This window comes from Ylistrum balloti, unplaced genomic scaffold, assembly GCF_031769215.1.
Source record: "Ylistrum balloti isolate Yb309-2 unplaced genomic scaffold, AGI_CSIRO_Ybal_v1 Utg370042, whole genome shotgun sequence".
In the NCBI taxonomy this organism is placed as follows: Eukaryota; Metazoa; Mollusca; class Bivalvia; order Pectinida; family Pectinidae; genus Ylistrum; species Ylistrum balloti.
The window spans coordinates 2563291-2585004 of NW_026782099.1; the positions used below are offsets into that span (position 1 = coordinate 2563291).

Genomic DNA, 21714 nt, shown 5'->3' on the forward strand with positions numbered 1-21714 from the left:
AGAAAGACGGCTTTTGATTGGTCAGATGATTTTAATGTCTTATAAATATTCATGTAACCCGGTCATATTCAAATAATTTGCCTCCCAATACAGAAAACTACCAACAAGGGAAGTCACTCTTGTTAGCCTGATTTACAATGAAAAGAACGCATTCTTTGAAGTATAAAAAATAATACTTTGAAATTTGATATAGATCTACAAGAAAACATCAGTTACATGTGAACTTTTATTGTCTCGATAATAAACACTGAAGTTGTACTGGCATGGAACAGAGCTGAAATCAATTGCAACATTTGTTGAAGTATATATCTTTTTTCCTTTTAATATATATTTTTTTTCAGTAATAAATCATAATAGAAAGATCGTGCTATGGTTCATACGGATATTTTACCTCATTTTGTAGAATTCAAGTTAGGTTTTTAATTATGCCTGCATAAAATAATGATATGATTTTACTTTCCGCTTTACCTCTCTCTTCAATAAATTTAAGTTCGTTGATTATTGTCGTGATTTTTTAAATTGTGTGTGTATTTTTTTAAGTTTTGGTTTGGTTCAGGTTTGTTCTTATCGTTTCATATTTTTCTAAGACAAGACAGAAATTACATGTCAGTAAATATTTCGACTTCTGCCATGTGCATGCATTCCAGGGAGAAACAAACTTCATGCATACAACTGCATTGATCTCTCTAGTGTTTTTACGAGAATCTTGGTTGTATTTTAATTTCTTTTTTTTTCGCCTGTATAGATGGTTAATTACTTCAGTATAGTATATATAAGCAGCAGTTCGTCTTAATGACTAATGTGTGTACTTGTTCACCATACAAATAGGTCAGCGATATAAGATTATCTGGAGATAGTCCCAACCATTGTGCCATACTGTTGTAGTCAGAGGAGCCTTGTTCAGGTCCATATCAGTAACGTGTCTACAGTCACTGTACGGCCAAAAGCTCTGATCTGCGAGTTGCAGCAAGTCACAGCAGAGGACAACATGAGAGAGCAAATGAAGATGTCTTTGACAACGTGGAAATCTACAAGGATGACTTGTCAGACCAGGAAATTAGCCGTATGAAGGACCTGCTGGGAAAGTTCTTGACTACATTTGCTACAAGGCACTGGCTTGACCTCACAAACCATGCGCCTTTAAAGCAACGGCGTTTAAGGATCATCCCATTTATGTTTAATGAAGATTGTAACAACTTCACCAACTCTTGACTGCTGGAATTATCAGGAAGTCTCACTGTCCATGAGCACAGAATGTTGTCCTCGTTAGAAAGAAGATTAGTGCTTCGAGGATGTGTGTGGACCACCGCCAGTTAAACCAGTGGACTATCAAAGATACCTATGCTCTTCAGTCTTTTCTCTTTTCAGTCATTGACATGAAGTCTGGATACCACCAAGTGGATGACACGACGAAAATAAAGAGAAAACTGCATTCACTGTTGGTCCTCTGGGATTCTACGAATACGTCAGGATGCCATTCGGTTTGGCTAATGCCCCATCCACTTGTCAGGACTGATGGAGGAAGTAATAGGTTATCTACATACTTGCATTTGTTTCGAGTACAAAGATGGATGTAATCATTTTTCCAAGTACTATGGACACCATATTCAACATTTCGACTCAGTGTTTCAGAAGATAGCAGGTGATGGATTGAAGTTAGCTCCTGACAAGTATGTTCGCTGTTTTTTTATCGGAACGTGGAATCGACATCCGAATGAAGTAGCAAAGGTACTTGATTGACCACGACCTGAGAACTCAGAAGACGTTAGGAAGTTTCTATGGTTCATTAGGTACTATCATCGCTTCATTCAGAACTTCAGCCACATAGCACATAGCTAGGCCATTAACTGTCCTTGTGTCTACACCTGTTAAGTCCAAGAGTAAGAAGAGAAGCAGGATTCGCTACAACAGGCATTGACATGGAGTTCAGATCAGGAGGATGCATTTTATGAACTTAAGCACTGCTTGTCGGGACCATCAATTGTGGGTTATCCAGATTTTAATAAACCGTTTGAGTTGCACACAGACACATCCCTACTTGGACTCGGTGCAGTACTCTATCAGGAACAGGACGGCGCTAAGCGAGTAATCGCATATGTTGGCAGAGGATTGTCAAAACCGGAAAAGAGATACCCGGCACACAAACTCGAATTCCTGGCACTGAAATAGGACGTTACAAACAAGTTCCCAGATTGTTTGCGTGGACGCTCATTTACAGCAGTAATACACAACAACCCACTGACATACATTTTGATATCAACAAAAGTAGACGCCACCACTCAGAGATAGGTTGCTGCTGTAGGTGCCTACAATTTCGACATCCAGTATAGACCAGGAACTAACAACGCGGATGCCTACTCAATGTCACGACACCCGACACTTGAGAATGAAGAGTTAGAGATTAATGTCATCTGTGATGATGTCAAAGCCAACAGCAATGGGATACATATTAACCCATGTATTGAAAGCCTGTCCATGTCAGTTACCACCCTGGATACCTTTTCCAACAGTGTTTGTGACAAACAGCTTGATGTAAAACATGCGCAGTCAAGACCCAGTTATTTCCACATGGATAACACTTGTCGATGCAGGAATGAAACCCCACAGTCACATTTTACTCCGTTCCTATGAACAATCCATCATTTTCGAAAACTTCAACAAGTTAAGGATTAGAGATGATATCCTGTACAGAGAAGTTACCAAAGATGGAGATGTTATATCACAACAAGTTGATTCTAAATCCCTTGTGCCAACCGTGCTCACCATGACGACATGGGTCATTAGGGACGAGATTAGACTCTGTCGCTCATTCAGGATAGATTTTTTTTGCGTTGGAATAACCAGAAATGTGGGAGATTGAGTTACAAAATGTGATCGTTGTCTACGGAGAAAGACATCCACCAATGTGAGAGCACCACTGCTCAGCATTTACACTCATCAACCTTTGGAGTTAGTTTTTCCTTGTGATACCCGACCCTCTTCACCCGGTATGCGGTTCCTGTGCTTACAAGAAATATGACAGCTCGTACCATTGCAGAAGCCCTTTTCAACCACTTTGTTGTTCACTGCGGGTTACAGAGAAGAATCCATACAGACCAGGGACAGACTTTCATGGTTAAGGTTATGAAGGATTTATATGCCATGACAGGGATGGATAAATCCAAGGCCAATCCTTACCATTCCATGCCCAATAGATTGTGTGAGTAACTTAATCGTACTCTACTGAGCATGGTTCGGACGCCTGCAGAGACCGAAAAGCTGGATTGGAAGACTCACGTGCCAGTGCTTGTACATGCATGCAACTGCACTAGCCAGTAATCCACCGGGCGCACTCCATACTTTCTGATGTTTGGACGTAACCCAAGATTCGCAGTGGACTTGGAATTTGGCGTGGATACTAAGTCATCCGAGACTTCTCTAATCTCTCCAAAGCATACAAGATAGGGACTGCTCTCATCGGCATCATTACTGAACCATGTTAATTACTGATTTGTTACCAGGTATTACCTAATGTAGTGGCTGGGCACTTGTTTTAACCAGATCCTCTTTGTCTTTTTTGCCTTATGACTTTGTGTTTTCTTAATTTGGTTGTTTTTTTTATTCATTTCAGATCTGCTTCCTATTTCCTGTATTGTCGCGGAAGGCATTCTACGAAGCAGGGAAGAATGTAGCACGGATGACTTTATGTTTTATTTCATATGGAATTTATCTTATTATCATTATTATTATATTCCGCCACGCGTTTGTTTTACTGTTGCGCATGTGCGTATTTTGTATGCGTGTTTGTTGTCCTTGGTGTGGTTTTACTAAGTGGTGTTAGTGTCTAGTTACGACATATTGGTCATTGTAGTTGTCCTGTGTTCTGATTGGTTAGGTTGGTGTGGACATTGTGTTTGCGGGAGTTGGTCAGATGATAGTCTGATGTTTTGAAAGACTCGGCGTGAGTGTAAGCAGCTTTAGCAGTCTATTTACTAAATTCACTATCACTTCCATTCTATCATAAAAGTAGTATTTTCATAATTGTTTGTATTTTACAATTAGTTATCACTAAATGTATACCAAATCACATCTTTTTATGTAAGGAACATCATTATGAATGCCAATAATTTATGAATCATTTCTGTGATTTTAAAGTAATATTTTGGTGATTGTTCATATATCTGATTTTAAACATAATTGTATTGTTTATTCCTAGATGTAAGCTGTTTATGTGTATGAGTCTTTTTAATGATCAGTTCTTAGGACAGCTCTGTGCCACGCGCAGGTATGATATTGTTGAAATTTGCTAAAACTGTTTTCATAGAAATATGAAATAGTGATATAACATTACTTATTAGTGGCGTTAGATGTAATTTATGACTATTTTAACTTGTATAAGAACACAAGATTGGTAATGCAAGATCAGTAAGAGTTATGTCCCTTGTTTTCACTTGTACGTATGTGAGTAAAATGTGTAATTGTTTTGGTTTATATTTGTTGCAGGATATTAGATTCTTACCATGTTACGATCGTGTCAGTAAAACCTGGTTCCTGGTAATGAACTCATAAACTAGTTTGTGTTATTTCACATAAAACACCGTCGGTTACATTTACACATGTGAAATTAACCTGATGGTGATGTATGCACGTGTGAAATATGTCGATGTTTACACGTGTCAAATCTAGGGATGTCTATACGTATCAAACTTGTTGATGTCTATAGCTTAGAAAGTAAATGGAAATGATGAGATCAAATCCTGTGAAATTTACCAGTGACTTATACACGTACTACTAAATAAACCGGTGATATATACATGTCAATCTGTACGATATCTATATGTGTCAAACCAAATGATGTCTCCATGTGTGATGATACCTACACGTGTGAGATTAAATGGTGGTATACACACGCGCGAAATAATCGGAATCCTTATTGTATCAAACCTGGCGATGCTTTACGTTTAAGATTAAACGATAATGTCTACTCGTGTCCAACCTAATATCTCCTCGTGCGAAATGAATTGATCGTATCTACCCATGTGAAATTAACTATTATTATCTACACTTTTGAAACTGACTTCATTATCGAAACGTCACATACTTTTCTATTTGTTGAGTTATAAAACTTATATTCTATTGATATTACCAACCTGAAGTAGATTCCGTAAAATCACCAGGTTTGACACGTGTAGACAGTACATAGGTTGATACGTGTTGACGTCACCAGGGCTTGACACGTGTACAAGTAATTAAACGTGTCAAACCCTGGTGATGACTACACACATAGCCTTAGATTAGTCTGGTTTGCCGACGGTTGACTACCATGTTTCAAATAATTTTGGACACAAAATGAGAGAGCGTCAAAAAACCGCCAAACTTGCACGATGAATGGAATAATAGTGTGTTTATTCTAATGAATCAATGAAACGTATGCTAAAGATGTCTTAGTTATTATTTTATGCATTTCTCAGATGTCGGAAGCACACGTATCTATTTTATCAAGCTGTTTTACTCGGCTAAGGATATTCCAAATATTAAACTTCAAAAGGTGTCATTTTCTTTGTTTACAACTGATTATTTTCACAGGATTACATCAGTTTCAATTATAGTGAAATTTGAATAAAAAATGTTTATTTTGCGACTGAATGTTCCATTTAGAGCAAAGGCATTTTAAATTTACCAATTTTTACAAACAAACTACTGTCTTAGAGTACTCATTCTTGTTGGTCAAGATTGAAGATGTGTGTTTCTCTGGGACGAAACCAGTCAGTCAGTTTACTAAAATATATGAAGGTTGCAAACTACATCCAGTAGTAACTTCTCCTACACTACACCATGTATTTGATATGACCGGATATTTGTCAGTTTGGAGTTACAAATAGTTACTGAAATTTCACCATCAAAAATTTAAATATATGCCTATAGTTAGGAATAACGATGAAATCAATTTGATCTTAAAACTAAGAAGGACAATTAGGAGGCAATGGAAGGAATATGGAGCGATAAGTAATAGATCAGTTTCTATCTATTGATGAACATGTAAGTACACAAGTTAAAAAAACATTTTCATTTTCTTAGTAAATACAACTTTCTGTTATTGACAAGACAATAGTTAGAGTTCATTTGCTATAGCCAGGCAGCGACTTTTCTTAAACTCTGGAACAACCAGGTCAAAACAAAGGGAACACGAGGACATTCCACAACAATACAGCAAAAGGGAAATAAGGAAAACATTTTAGTCTGCGCGTAGATTTAGAAAAAAAACCAAAATGAAATAATCAATGCGAAGACGAGAACTTTTGTGTAAATGTAAGTCCGACATTCTATAAAACTTGAACTGTTTTCACAACTGATTTACTCGAGTCTGGTGATTCTGTACTGCTAAATGTCATTTGTGTTTTTACGACATATTTTCATGGATTTTTTGTGTCCCCATGCTCCGAAGTGATCAATATCCCGATTTGCTTACGTTTGAAACTTTACACGTGCTTTTACCTTTGGTTACCTGCGCCATCTAGTCATGTTGGAAACTGATATCATTTAAAATGATAGAAATTCCTTTTAGACGTGAAAAAATAATTAAGGTTTAGTATATTCTTCCTTGTTATTAATGTGACACTAAAATAAAATGCTTTTCATAATTCAAGTTTTACACTTGCTTCTATACATGACATGTCTCGTTTGAAAAAGAATATGATATATATAGTTAGATAATGATGCTGATATGATACTGACTAGTATGTAGTTTTTCATATGGGAAAAAAATTCTTTGTATTAATTTTATCAATATGCATAAATTACTAAAGTAAGAAGTTTAATGATTAAACCTTTAATTAGTGGTAAATCAAATTTTAGCCCACCATCATCAGATGGTGGGCTATTCAAATCGCCCTGCGTCCGTGGTCCGTGGTCCGTCCGTCCGTAAACAATTCTTGTTACCGCTATTTATGGAAAAGTTCTGGACAGATCTTTCTCAAATTTCATATGCGGTTTCCCCTTGGGCCCTAGCTGTGCATTGCACCTTTTTTGGACTAATTCGAATTCAAGATGGCCGACAGGCGGCCATCTTGGATTTTGGAAGTAAAAGTTTGTTACCGCTATTTCTTGGAAAGTACTTGATGGATCTTCCTTAAATTTCATTTGCAGTGTCCCCTTGGTCCCTAGTTGTGCATTGTACCTTTTTTGGACTGATTTGAAATCAAGGTGGCCCACAGGCAGCCTTCTTGGATGTCGACAGTAATACAGCACAAGCATATTTTCTTCGATATTCTATCATATTGATTCAAGACCATGTCCATTAGACTGATATCTAATAATACTTTGGGATCTTTTTCAAATGATATTTGCTAATAGGTGCTTAATAAAAATATCTCGTGCCATCATTGAGTACATTCAATGAAGACCAGTTCATGAACATTTACAACACCTGTAACAAACAAAAAAAATGAACAAATCTTCAAGAACTGAAAACAGATCCTCAAATGGTGGGCGCCAAGATCCCTCTGGGATCTCTTGTTTAATTACCCAAGCCATCTATCTCATACGAATACCTCCGCTAAATAACCAGGGTGGTGTACCCACCTATCTATATGCTACTATCCTACAAGACCCAGCAGCTGTACCGTTTCCTGACTTTACTGAAGACGATCACGGTTGACCGGCTTAAAGCTTTCTCTAGACGTCCTATAACAGCCATTGTTGACTTTGAGACAGCAGCTCGCAAAGTCCAGCAAACTTGACATCAGCAATTTGTAGAAAGAACGACGACATTATATGTGTGAAATATGTTTACTCGGAGTGATTATGTACTGGCATTGTCTAAATTTCCTACCATAATCTTGATTTTCACGGAAATATTTGTTTAGAACTGTTTATTTAACTAACCTCCGTGCTTTGAAATTGAAGGAACGTCTTCTTTCTCTTGACGAATAAAAAAAACACAAAACAAAACAAAATGAATAGATAAAGCTAGTATTAATGAAAAAAAATAATACCCCCCCCCTCACAAAAATCAATAACCTATGACGGACACTAAACGGTTGAGTGAAGCTACTCAGAATTGAACACTCTTCAGATTATACAAGTGAATATTTACTAATATAAACAAGAATTAAGGTAGGTACAAAGAATACTGGCATTCTGTATCAGCCATTGTCTTCTTTATTGCATGTCATCTTTATCTGAGATTTTAAAAAATTAAATTATAAAAAAAAATCCCCGGAAATGATGCCCTGAGACAACACAAATATTCTATCATGTTTTAAAACAATGAAAAGTATTGCTGAAAGTAGTATTCTATTTATAGACACATGCGCTGTTGATATGCATCGAAAACACGAATTGAAAGCTGAAGGTGTATATTTGTGAAATACAAAGAAAAATACACTCAGTGGAAGATTTTGACAACATTCTTAAAGAAGTTTTCCAATTTGGGTAGCGAGACGTTAGTTTGCGTTTCGGCTAATTTGTAACAACCCACTCCAAACGACCTTCAACTTCAGTCTATCAGCCGGCATTTGAAGCTCATCGGAAAATTATGGTAAGATTTTCAGTTAAATGTACTGGTGTGAATACATCATGTCACTAAAATGCAATCGACGTATGATATATATAATCAATTAAGAATTTCTTACCTTAAAGAAAGGACGTGAAACTTTTTTTCTGTAAGAATCAAAAGTTTAAGTGAAAATGCATTGTGACCTTCTTACCACCTTCGTCATGTGTACGTAACGGTAACCAAGTTATCGTATGCGTAGTCGAATATATATGTTCATAGATATAATTTTTAGTTATAAAACATTTATCCTTTATGCAATATGTCGAGTTCGAACATGTCTACTTGTCAAGCTGATATTATATACCGACTGCAGCAATTGTACGTGTTTATGTGCTTCTGATCACAGGGACTTCATCATAAAAAATTCCACAACCACAATCCATGTATAAGAGCATCAATGGTTTTTCTATAACTAAATTATCCCTGGGTTACTAATTATTTTCATACAGTTTTGTCACTGTTCTCTTCAATTTTAATGGTCTATGTGATGTGGATGATTGAACTGAGAGTGTTATTGAAATGACTCGAAAGGAGATTCTAAAATATGAAAATAAACCTTTTGGAAATCTACACTTTATACTTTGAGAAACGCATTGACTCCATTGAATCATGATTCGTGGTTTCACTCCTGGTTAAAGATTATAAGACTCTTTTCTATATGGGTATGTAGGATAGGGATATTCCACCCGAGGGGTCACAAAATGTGGTAAAACCCGAGGCTTGCCGAGGGTTTTTACCATATTTTGTGATCCCGAGGGTGGAATATCCCTATCCTACATACCCATATAGAAAAGAGTTTTTTTCTCTCATTTCTAATCTCATATTATCAAATATTTGCACTCACCTCGCGGTAGCCATCACTGGACGCCACCATTTTTCAGATTTCTATTTTTTTCCTTGGGCCATATACATAAAAAATATGCTGAAATAGATTCTCCATCCCCGAATTTTGCAAACTATGTTTGCGGTCGAAAACATTATATGGACTTTGAATGTAAACATCCAACGTCAGTGTTTAACTGTTTTTTCTTCAAGCGGGCTGGGTCAAATACCCTGTCAAATATATCACCCAGAGACATGCGTACGCGTTCAAATATAGTGCCTTAAAACATGCAATAAAACAACACTTTTCTTTTTAATATTTACTATTGCTCAATGTATAATATATCATAAACACTTTTTACATCTTTGAACATGTTGGTCAAGTTATTAATACTACTTCACTGTCAATAGTAATCTTACAAATCTTACACATTTATGAATGGAATTCTTGGTTTGCTTGTGAGATGACGTCACTTACGTCACACATTTCGCGCCACACCGACAGGAGGAAAGTTAGTCATTGTCACTTTCAATCACACGTGGACGACGGCGGAAAGGCCGAGTCCCAGGGTTGGTGATGTTGATATTTATAAAACAGTTTTGTTAATACGAGCCTGCAAACAATGACTCCAATCGACTATGCGTGTTTGTGGATGAAGCGGATGACGAGGACATAGTCGATGAGTGCGCGGGAAAAAACTATGAATTACTCCGCGTGCGAGGCTTTATTACACAGGCGCCTGTGTAATAAACGTCTATCATGATCATGTTTATTGCCCTGGACAGGCCTATCTGACACAGGTGGAAATGAGAGAAATATATATACACACACACATATATATAAAGCTATATGTCATCATGTCAGTGTGTTTGGTAACAAGCTCCACCTTCTCTAAATTCTTCTGTCATGCGCATATTATTGATGTGTTTGGTAACAAGCTCTGCCCACCTCTCGCGTATCTGCATATTGTTAATATATTTTGTAAAAAGCTCCATCCTTCTCTAAATTCTTGTGTCATGCACATATTGTTGATGTGTTTGATAACAGGCTCTGCCCACCTCTTGTGATATCTGCATATTGTCAATATTGTCAAGCTCCGCCCTTCACTAAGGTCTTTTGTCATGTGCATATTGCTTATGTGTTTGGTAACAAGCTCCGTCTATCTCTATGGTCATGTGCACATTGTCAATGTGTTTGGTAACAAGCTCTACCCAGCTTGACAGAAACACTCATGCAGGTATGGATTGTGACGTCACACCATGGTTACCGGTTGTGATTCAGGAAGCTCCGTAGGCAACAGGGTGATTTTCTTAGATATTTACTGTTTTCGACAATAAACATAACAAAAGAAACATGGATTGATGTAAGTTACTACAAAGAAGTTGGTTACATGTTTTGGAGTGAATAGCGTTGATAGATTTTATGGAAAATGACAAAAAGGAAAGCTGGAAGTAGTACTGCTGGAGCTGTTACCAGAGCCAAATCAGTGTCTTTGTCTACAGAAGTCAGGATGGATACCCTGAACATCACCAAAACTGGGTGTAAGTTGTGTTCAAAGGTGTATGTTGAGAAGATAACCAAAATGCTGAAATGCAACAGATGCCGGGAATATTTTTGCATTGGATATATTGGCATGGATGTACATACGTACGAAGTTTTGTGCCGATCAGATAGTATGTGGTTTTGTCCTCCGTGTAGAGTGACAGTTGAGAAAAGTATACTGACCAATAGAAAAATTGAGGAAAGGTGACGTGAGATAATGGAAACATTCGAGAAAAGACTTGAGGATTTGGAAAATTCAATGAAGAGGAAATGTGAAATAGCTGATGTCGAATGCATATTGAAAAAGGAAATGGAAAAGGTTGGGAAACAGATGGAAACGCCTCAGTGTTCGGATGAAATATTCTCGAGAGGTAAAGGATAGGCAAAGCAGGGAGAACAACATGGTCAATTTGGAATTCTTGAACAGCTCGATGATAATGGAAATAAAAGAATGAGAGCAGATATTCAGGTAGTGGAGAGGATCATTGAAACATGTATGCTCAGGGAGGACCCCAGAAGGTCTTTAAACTGGGAAAACGCCCGGATTCAAGTACAGTGTCAAGTGAAAAAGGTCGACCAATGTTTGTGAAGTTTGACTCTCTGGTACATAAAAAATATTTTCAAAAATATCCAAAGGCTACGCAGCTGCAAACAATTTTTCTTCTATACAAATCAGGAATGATCTGACCAAATTAGAACGAGAAAAGGAAAGTAGATTATATAAAGAGGCAAAAAGAAAAGAACAAGAATCTGAAGCCTATATCTATCAGGTTTGCGGACCACCATGGAACAGAAAAATTGTTCGCATCAGCAGAAAACGAGACATTTAAGCCAGGAATGTTATAACATATTAAGCACTGAAATATAAAAAGACAAATATCTCAATCTTTCATGATGAACAATAATTTGATCTTTCAAAACCGTAAATTGCTAAGTCACTATGTAACGATTTATTTCCTCCTACATTGTATGATATATCAATTCCAATGTAAAATCAATTTCAGATATGGACATAGAGGCATTGATTTGCCTGCGTCCATTATTAACTTATAAACTTAACTTTAATTCTCAAACTGCTCATACATCTACGGAAAATTGAAGCAAAAGTGGGAATATTTAATTGAATAAAATAGAGGTACATTAATCTGTTTTTAGGAATCGAAAGAACCAGTTCGGGTTGTCATCACTGGGGCAGCAGGCCAGATTGCCTACTCGCTCATATATGCAGTGGCCAAAGGACAAGTATTTGGTGAAAGGCAGGTAAGGTTCACTTTTCAATAACAATGAATAGAACTTTTGATGAATCTTAAACATACAGCAATCTATTAACTGTGTATTTTGTATAATGTTTTTTGTAAAAAGGACAATTTCATTTGATCATTTGAACTTTTGATGATAATCTATAGCACATATGCTGTAAAAAGTAGTCTTGGGTAACATACAAAATTAAACGGGTAAACCACCACTTGTAAAAGATATGGTGTACTCTAATTAGTTTGCCATGGTCTTTATTAAACAAGACCTTTCTTTTGTCGTTAAAGTTATAAAGAATTTTTCAGATGGAGAGCACTAAAATAAAACGAATGTCTGATTAAGGTTGTATAAAAACTACATTATGCAATGGGCCTTCTGCATGTTGTTTAGTAAAGTAGCCACCAGCTTCTGCAAGGAGACCCTATCTTAGAATGACCTTGTCTGTTCACAATTGGCGGTTCTCGTAAACAAAGAAAACAATTCACCCAATACAAAGACCTGAAATTGTATAGATTGTTGGGATTATTTGTTAACAAATTTGACATGTTTTCCATCTTGAAGGTTGTGCTGGTGCTGCTGGACATTCCCGTAATGGTGAATGTACTGAAAGGTGTAGTGATGGAGATTACAGACTGTAATTTCCATCTTGTTTCAAGTAAGTCAGAGGTTGACCCTAATTATTGTAGGTGGAAATTGGGAAAAAAATCCTGTATAATTTACATTAATTACATAGCATTATGCTACAGCAAGTATTTAATTCTTCATTCTCTGAGATTTGAGAAGTTGAGTATGCAAACTTGTGTTATAGAAACAAAACAAAAAAAATACTGGGCAAGTGTATTAACATTTTGCACTTGCCTGGGCAAAACAATTAGTTGTTTTGGACAGACTAGGAGAGTTTTACTCCTAGTGCTGTTGTATATTGAAGTTTGTTATGGTAGATCTTCAAAGCATAAGTGAAAAATTAGGTTTCACAAATTGTTCAAATACATATTGTTTGGAAATATCTTTGTTTTTTTAACAGAGGTGGTGGCCACAGATAAATTGGATGAAGCCTTTAAAGATGCTGATGTGGCCATGTTAGTTGGAGCCATGCCAAGGCGAGAGGGAATGGAACGCAAAGACCTACTCAAGGCCAATGTCAATATCTTTAAAGTTCAAGGACAGGCAATAGACCAATTTGCTAAGAAAACCATTAAGGTGTGTACCTGAAATCTAGAATAGCCAAAATATATGCTCACACAAAATTTATCACATAACTACCATAGTATCAGTGTAGTAACACCTATTACGTAAATGTTTAATGTCACATTTGTTTAATTGGACCTAGCAGAGCTGTAATTAAAATTGGTAGTATTATATTTTTCAGAGGAAATTTAAAATTTCATATAACTAAGAGCAAGAAAAGAAAATAGAAAAGAAAAAAATCAAACTTTTAATGAACAAATACAGACCAAGAAATGGTGGATGCCAAGATCCTTCTGTGATCTTGTTTTATGCTAAATTTCAAAAGTTTCAATCAAACTCTTTCAGAATTTGAATTCTCCATTTAGTGGAGGTGTTTCAGGCAAGAACTCATTGATGTGAAGACCAAAAATTCATTCTTATTAGTAATGATGACAACTTTTAGGAGAAATCCAGAGGATTTTGGAATAAAATACTATTTTGAAGCAATCTTCATTTATTAAAGGGACTAAGTAGGTGGATTTTCATTTCATAACTGAAGCATTACAACATTTAAATATCTGTTAAAAGTTGTGCACTTTCTGTTAATTATTATACTGAAAAGTTTGCAGGTCCTAGAGCATGTACGATGCAAAAAAAATTTTATAAATCATAACAAAGTGATGAGTTGAAATGAGGTTCCAAAGTGTCAACCAGTGTAATTTGAAGCCGATAACTGTAATAATTTTTTCTCAGAAAAGGTGCTATAATTTTATTAATAATCAAAATAGTTTAAGTATTACAAGACTTGCTTGAAATCAAATGCATGGAAAAAACTGTTGAAATCTAACCATTTAATCCCTTTAAATTGGCCCAGACATGATTTAATTCATCTACATATATGCAAGATTGTTTGATAAGATGCATCTTTGGGTTCTGCATTTGTCACCATGTGATGAAATAGCCTGAGGTTGAGGATCTAAGCTTGAATGTTGTTTTTACAGGTTGTAGTTGTGGGTAACCCAGCAAACACTAATGCTCTGATCTGCTCAAAGTATGCTCCTTCAATTCCAAAGGAAAATTTCTCTGCCCTGACTCGTCTTGATCAAAACAGAGCACAAGCAATGGTAAGTGTCATTCGATCTTAATGGCTGCTTGGCAGTTTTCCCAACAAATTGGTAAGAATTACTGCCAGGTTTGGAGTCTCTCTCCCTCACTAATAATTAATAAGCAGCTTTACGTTTTTGTATTGAATACTATAAGTTCAGTTATCTGATAAACATTTTTTCATTAAAACATACACATTATATGGACATGTGATACTCTCAGTTTAACAAATATAATATACACTTTAATACACTCTATATAACATAGACATTATATACATATACAAATATAAGCTCAGTATAACATACACATTATATATAATATGCTCAGTATAATATGAACATTGTACAGACATAATATGTTCCTTATAACATAAACATAATATAGACATATAATATGCTCAGTACAACATACACATTATATATAATACACTCAGTTTAACATGAACATAATATGACATAATATGCTTGTTATAACATGAGCATTATACAGACATGTGATATGCTCAGTATAAGATACACATTATATTTAATACACTCCGTTTAACATGAACATAATACAGACATAATATGCTTGGTATAACACAAACATTATACAGACATATGCTGTGCTCAGTATAAGATAAAATAATATAGATGTATAATATGCTCAGTATAACATAAACATACTACAGAAATTTAATATGCTCCGTATAACATAGATATGTGATACACAGTGTAACATACACATTTCAATGTGTGCTACACTTTGTGCAACATCCACATTTTATAGATGTATGATACAATCAGTATTACATACACATTATATAGATGTATGATACACTCAGTGTTAAGTCCATGTCCCTGATAATGGGCCTGTAGCATGCTAGGGTGAATTGATACCAAGATTCTGAATATGAACGACCTTGCCCCACTTTCAAGGTCACAGAGGTCAAATGTGTTGAAATATTTAAATGACTTCTTCTCAATAGCCAAAAGGCCAAGGGTACTGATATTTTGCCTGTAGTTTGCTGGGGTGAAGGGCTACAAAGTTTGTTAAAATAAATGACCTTTTCCCTGTTTCGAGGTCACATATGTCAAATCTTTTAACTTCTTCCCGTTAACTGAAAGGCCCATGATACTAATATTGGACCTGTAGCAAGCTAGGATGAATTGCTACCAAGTTTGTTCAAATGATTGTTCTTGACCCTCTTTTGAGGTCACAGGGGTCAAATGTGTTGAACAAAAATTTTAAAAACTTATTTTTAGTAAGAGAAAGGCCAAGGGTAATGATATTGGACCTTAAACATACAGGGAAACAGATTTGGCTGACCCTTTAAGGACAGAGGGTACAGTTCCAGTAGAAACATTAACATGGTTTGAGTTGTGTGCTTTGATATTTAGAATTCCATTTCCTTAAGTTTTATTGAAGCAATTTCAGGCTAGCAATGTCAGATGAGCAATGCAGGCCCTATGGATCTTGTTTGTTTATCAGTATTTTTCTTGTTTATTTACTTGTTGGTCAGTTTCATGTCAAATTTGCCATATTCTGCATTACACACATAGGACTATCATGGTTTCATTTCATAATTATTTCTATATCATAACAAAAAGAGTCAAACTTTCATGATAGTTAAGGCCCTGTTACAGAAAAAGTCATGTGAAAGATAATTTAGACTCATTCTTGTGAACTTTAGGTTGCAGAAAAAATGGGAATTCCATGTAATGAAGTAAGGAATTGTATCATCTGGGGAAACCATTCATCAACACAGTTTCCAGATCTGAACTTTGCTGAGATCACTGTTGGTGATAAATGGGTTCCTGCTATGCCTGCCATTAATGATGATGACTGGGTCAAGAATGAGTTTGTCACCGTGAGTATGTCTTGCCAAGTTTTTCAATACATATCAGTTTTCAGTACACTTGCTTAAAATGGCCAAATAAACTTGCTTTGTTGTTTTAGACCTGACTACTACAATTTATTGAAGATTGCCATTCAAAGTTAACAGTCATTCAAAGTTAAAAGCGATTTGGGTATCACATTTTAGTACCATTCCTGATTGAAGATGTGTGATATTATAACTTACATTGCTTATGTAGGATTGTCAAAAAGGGTCATGATTCATTACAATTGATAAATACCTGTCTTTGTCTATTTGAAAGAACAATTTTTTTCAACAGACTGTCCAGAAGCGTGGGGCTGCAGTTATTGCTGCCAGGAAACTGTCAAGTGCCATGTCCGCAGCTAATGCAATCGTCGATCATGTTAGAGATTGGTGGATTGGAACTGATGATGAAAATGATAAGGTAAATAAGGTTGACGATGATCACAAAAAAACAGAGGTAAATCTGAGTAATTGAGAATAGGATCTATGGATTCATGCCTGAAGAGTTATACGTTATACCTGGACACATGTTAACATCGCCACTGGCCTACTTTCCAACTTTTCACACCTTGAAAATCCAGTTGGTCATAATATCAGAATGTTGTTGTTTTAATCTTTGTCAAATCATTTGTTGCTTAGATTTTCATGAGCTCTGGTAAGGTGACAGTAAAATGTTTGGAAACAAGGTTTTCTCTACACCCTATTTCAGAACATTTGATTGGCTATTAAAAATAACCTCAAATATAACAGCAAATGAATGTGCAAAGCTGCACATGGTACGGATATAGATATCAACTCTGCGTTGATGCACTATTATGATGCCTGTACAGTAATGGATGAATAAATTTCATTATGTGTTTACTGTGAATATGATATGATCGTTTATGATGATTTATGATAGCAGATTAGATATTTCATAGAATAAACAAACAAAAGTTAAGGAAAATCACCGTTCTTATTGGAAAAAGAAATCAAATGACAAATGAAAGTCAACTTCCGTGTTTAGATGTCTGAAAGAAATGTGTCTTTTGGTAATGTCATGTTCTGCTTATTATCACATTTCCTCCAGACACTTATTAGCTTATGTGATGTTGGGTGTCCATCATTCATCGTCAGTCAACTTTTTAATAAAAATGACTATTATTCATGAACAGTTGAACAGATTTTGGCCAAATTTAGTCAGAAGAATCATTTGGGGAAGAGGAACCATGTTTGTATAAATATTGGTCAGTCACCAGGAGCCTGAGAATAGACTCAGAAGTAGAATTTTGGCAAATTTTTGAAATTCTACTCCTGAAGGAATGAATGGATATTGCCTAAATTTGGTCTGAAACATTCTTGGGTGAAGAGTAATCAATCTTGTATAATTGTTAGGTCTCAGCCTACTACGGAGAGGCCCAATAGTGGAAATTGGCTGAATTCTCAAAAATCCTATTCCACTTGTAGGAATGAATGGATATTGGATATTGCCCAGATTTGGGTTGAAGCATTGTAAGGTGATCGGGAATTAGTTTTTTATGAATGATGGTCTTTTGCTGCCTAGGGCCAGAGAGGAAGGGCTTAGTAGAGGAAATGTGTTATATCTTTGAAACAGTTGAGATCCATGTTATATCTTTGAAGCAGTTGAGATCCCAACAAGCAAGTCATGTAAGAATTTGCCCTGAGGTCTGGTTCCACCTTACGGACTTAGTTTTTGGGATATATCATTGAAACATTTGAGATCTCTACCTCTAAAACATATATAGCAATGATGGGCATCAAGAGATAAACTCAATCATGACTCCACCTATCTAGGCTTAATTTCTGGGTTATATCTTCGAAACGGTTGAGATCCTCGCATGATAACCATATATAGCTTTGCTAGGCATCAGGGGATAAACTCAAACATGATGTCAATTTGGCCCAAGGGTGTGCCCCACCCCTCACGTTGGGTAATATCTTTGAAACAAATGAGATTCCCACCCAATAACCATTGTTAGGCATCAAGAGATGAACACAATCATAATGTACATTAAATTAATAATGTGCCCCACTGCCAGGGATATAGTTTCCTAGTTATATCTTTGAAGCATCTAAGATCCCCACCACATAACCATACATGACATTTATTGGGCATCTAAAGAGAAAGACAATCATGAGTTTGTCCATTGGTCTTGCTTCACCCAAGAGGTTAAGTGACTGAGCTGTCATTTGAATATATTTGAAATGCCAATCCTATAGGCATTTATTGCTGGGCATTTAAGATCCAGGTGATTGATGCAGGCCCTATGGACCTTTGGTTTGCAAGTAAACATACAAACAGTGTATCAGTAATGATGATGTAGGTTGATGAAACTTTGACTTGCTATAGATATCACAAGAGTTTTTAGCCACGACCAATTCCAGCCAAACAAATCCAGAGGAATGTCACAGGCTCTTTGACCCTCTTGTCTCTTGTATACTATAGCAAAAGCTGAAATGGAAAGCAGTGTCAGAGCTAAAACTAGAATTAAAGTCACAGATATATTTTCACTTGCATTCAAGTGAAAAATACTGCAAGGATTAATAGATACCAATGTAATATTTACAATAACAAAGCTAAGTCTTGATTTTCAGTTTGAAATTTTTTTCACTTACACTATATGTGTTTGAGGATTCCCAGTATATTGAAATGTATATTTCACATTATCAGAACAAATTGCAAATTGATTCATTTCAAATTATAAATCTAGTTTGATTTATTTTAGTAGTCATTGGTTAAGGTTAGAATGCCAATAGTCTTGTTGGAAATGAAAAAAAATCTTGTGAACAAGGTATCTTGAAACCCCACTAGATTTTGTTCATACACTGTGCTATCATAATATCTAGTTCTAAATCATAATTTAATTGTCATTTGTTATGGTCTAAGGGTCAAAGATCACTTTTGAAATAAGTAGCATGTTCACATGATATCTAATGAACCCTTCAAAGTGACTTATATTGTCCCCACCCCACAGGGGTGCTAGGGGTGGGGCCAAAAGGGTCAAATTGACTCAGATTTCAAAAATCTTCTTCTCAACACCCGGTAGAGTAGAATCAAATGCTCTTCACAGATTGAAGCATCTTCGGATGCTTTACCAAAATTGTGAATTTCATAGTGTCAATGAACTTGCATTTCCCTGTGGAAATGGGGTCAATTTTACTATAGGAATATTATGGTTTTGAGCATAATTTGTTTCATTTCCATTGCAAATATTTCAAACTTGGTTAGAGTTATGAGCAAAGAATGATGGCTTGATGATATGCCCATATTGATCCTGGGGTTAGAGTTAAGAGCAAAGAAAGATGGCTTGATGGTTTGGCCATATTGATCCTGGCTGACCTCCAGAGGCCTGAGGGCAAGACTAAAAGGGGTCAAATTGACTCACATTCAAGGTCACAGGGTTCAAATGTATGAAAGTATAACAACTGATATTTGGCCTGTGGTATACCAGGATAAAGTGTTACCAAGTTTGTTCTAATGAATCACCTTGATCCACTTTTAAGGTCACAGGAGTCAAATGACTTCTATAAGGGGAAAGGCCAAAGGTAATAATATTGAACCTTTAGCATCCTTAGATATTGAAATTTCACCAATAACATGCTGACATGATGGCTTCCAATTTTGTTCAACTTCACAAGGTAAAATTTGAAATTCTTAACAGGTTGTTGAAACTTGTTGAAACTTGTTGAACCTTTTAATGTTAGACAATTTAACAATTAACAAACAGATGAGCAATGCAAGCCCATTTGGCCTCTTCTTAGTTCAGTGTTTAATTAGGATTTTAGTGCTTACATGTGATTCTGATCTATAGTGTTGCAAGCTCAATAAGACATGTCATGGTAATTATTGAAACAGTTGCCTTTATTTGATGATGGTGGGCTATTCAAATTGCCTTGCGTCCCTGGTTGTTGTACATTGTCAGTCAGTCTGTCCGTAAACAATTTTTGTAATCATTATTTCTTGAAAAGTACTGGCTGGTTCTTTCTCAAATTGCATATGTAGGTTCCCCTTGGTGACTAGTTATTCCCATTTGATTTTGGGACAGATCAGAAAAACAAAACTGCTGATAGACAGCCTTCTTCGATTTTGACTTCGTAAGTTTGTTATTGCTATTTTTTGAGAATTACTGTATAGATCGTTCTCAAATTTCTTGTATAGTTTCCTTTTGATCTTTGGTTGTGCCTGTTTGGGACTGATTAGAAACACAAAATGGGCAACAGGCAGCCATCTTAGATTTTGCCCAGTAAAAATTATTATCCCTATTTATTAAGAATTACTGAATAGATATCTTTCAAATTTCATATCTATGTTCCCTTTGGTCTCTCCTTGTGCTCGTTTGATTTGGGGGCTGATCAATTAAATAAAAATGCTTCCAGGTGCCCATTTTGCAGGTAAAGATTATCATGGTTATTTTTGCCAAGGAATGTTCAAATGTCTTATCATTAAGAGCAAAAACTGAGATGAGAAGGAAAAAGATCCAACTTTCAAAGAGCAAATAAAGATCAAACAATGGTGGGTGTAAAGATCCCTCTTGGATCTCTTCTTTTAAAGTATTTTTTGATTTCCTGTCAAATTCATGTTGTATTGTATTCCAGAAAATGGTGTCCATGGGTGTCTGGAGTGATGGCCAAACTTATGGTATTCCGGAAGGAATCATGTACAGCGTTCCTGTCAAAATTGACAAGAAAGGTAACTGGACCATTGCCAAGGATCTCTCCATCAATCAATGGCAGCGTGAGAAGATGGATTTGACAGCAGCAGAGTTGTTGGAAGAGAGAAACGCAGCCATTGAAATCTGTGATGCTGAATGACCAAAGACATCAAAGTTGTAGAGTAATCTTTACACAGATTCACAGTGATGTTGGACATTTGAAGCAGAGACAACCACACATTCTCCTTAAGCCCTATGGTGATGTTCTAAATCAATGTTTGAGACATAATTACACGGTAAAATGAAAATGGTATTAATGTCCATATATAATTCATATTTACATCAATACTAGGAAGCTGTCTTGTGTTGCTGTCTAAGGTATACCAAGTTATTATGGAAGAGATTTTGTCAAAGGCACTTGTAGACACTTGAAGCTAGAAATGAATAAAACTATATCTATATCTTTTATTTTTCTTTCACAAATTTGCTCGAATGATTATTTACATGACTTTGAATGATCAGAAGATTAAAATCAGGGTTGCCATTAGTCTGGACATGGTGAGTAATTCTATCATAACTTCGGCAGTGGTGAGTAAATCTACCATCAGTCTGGATATGGGGAGTAAATCTACCATCAGTCTGGATATGGTGAATAATTCAACAATCATTCTGATGTGGGGAGCAAACCAATCATTAGTCTGGAAATGGAGAGTAAATCTACCATATTTCTGGCTGTGGTGAGTAAGTCTGCCATCAGTCTAGATAAGGGTGG

General features: G+C 36.0%; 1 protein-coding gene across 1 annotated transcript; it reads left to right on the forward strand.

Annotated features, from left to right (window-relative positions):
* Window positions 1-8441: 8441 nt before the first annotated feature.
* LOC132549061 (malate dehydrogenase, cytoplasmic-like) lies at window positions 8442-21408 on the forward strand. Its single transcript, XM_060212962.1, has 8 exons — window positions 8442-8518; window positions 12057-12161; window positions 12717-12810; window positions 13180-13355; window positions 14324-14446; window positions 16102-16278; window positions 16586-16711; window positions 20887-21408. Exons 1-8 carry the CDS (start codon window positions 8516-8518, stop codon window positions 21100-21102), a joined length of 1020 nt encoding a protein of 339 aa, XP_060068945.1. The 5' UTR covers window positions 8442-8515; the 3' UTR covers window positions 21103-21408.
* The last annotated feature ends 306 nt before the right edge of the window (window positions 21409-21714 follow it).

What these genes read in the sequence shown, in the direction of transcription:
- LOC132549061 (XM_060212962.1), top strand. An exon ending in AAGTATTTGGTGAAAGGCAG is followed by an intron (nt 12,162 to 12,716) that starts GTAAGGTTCACT and finishes TCCATCTTGAAG; the next exon opens with GTTGTGCTGGTGCTGCTGGA. An exon ending in TTGCTAAGAAAACCATTAAG is followed by an intron (nt 13,356 to 14,323) that starts GTGTGTACCTGA and finishes TTGTTTTTACAG; the next exon opens with GTTGTAGTTGTGGGTAACCC.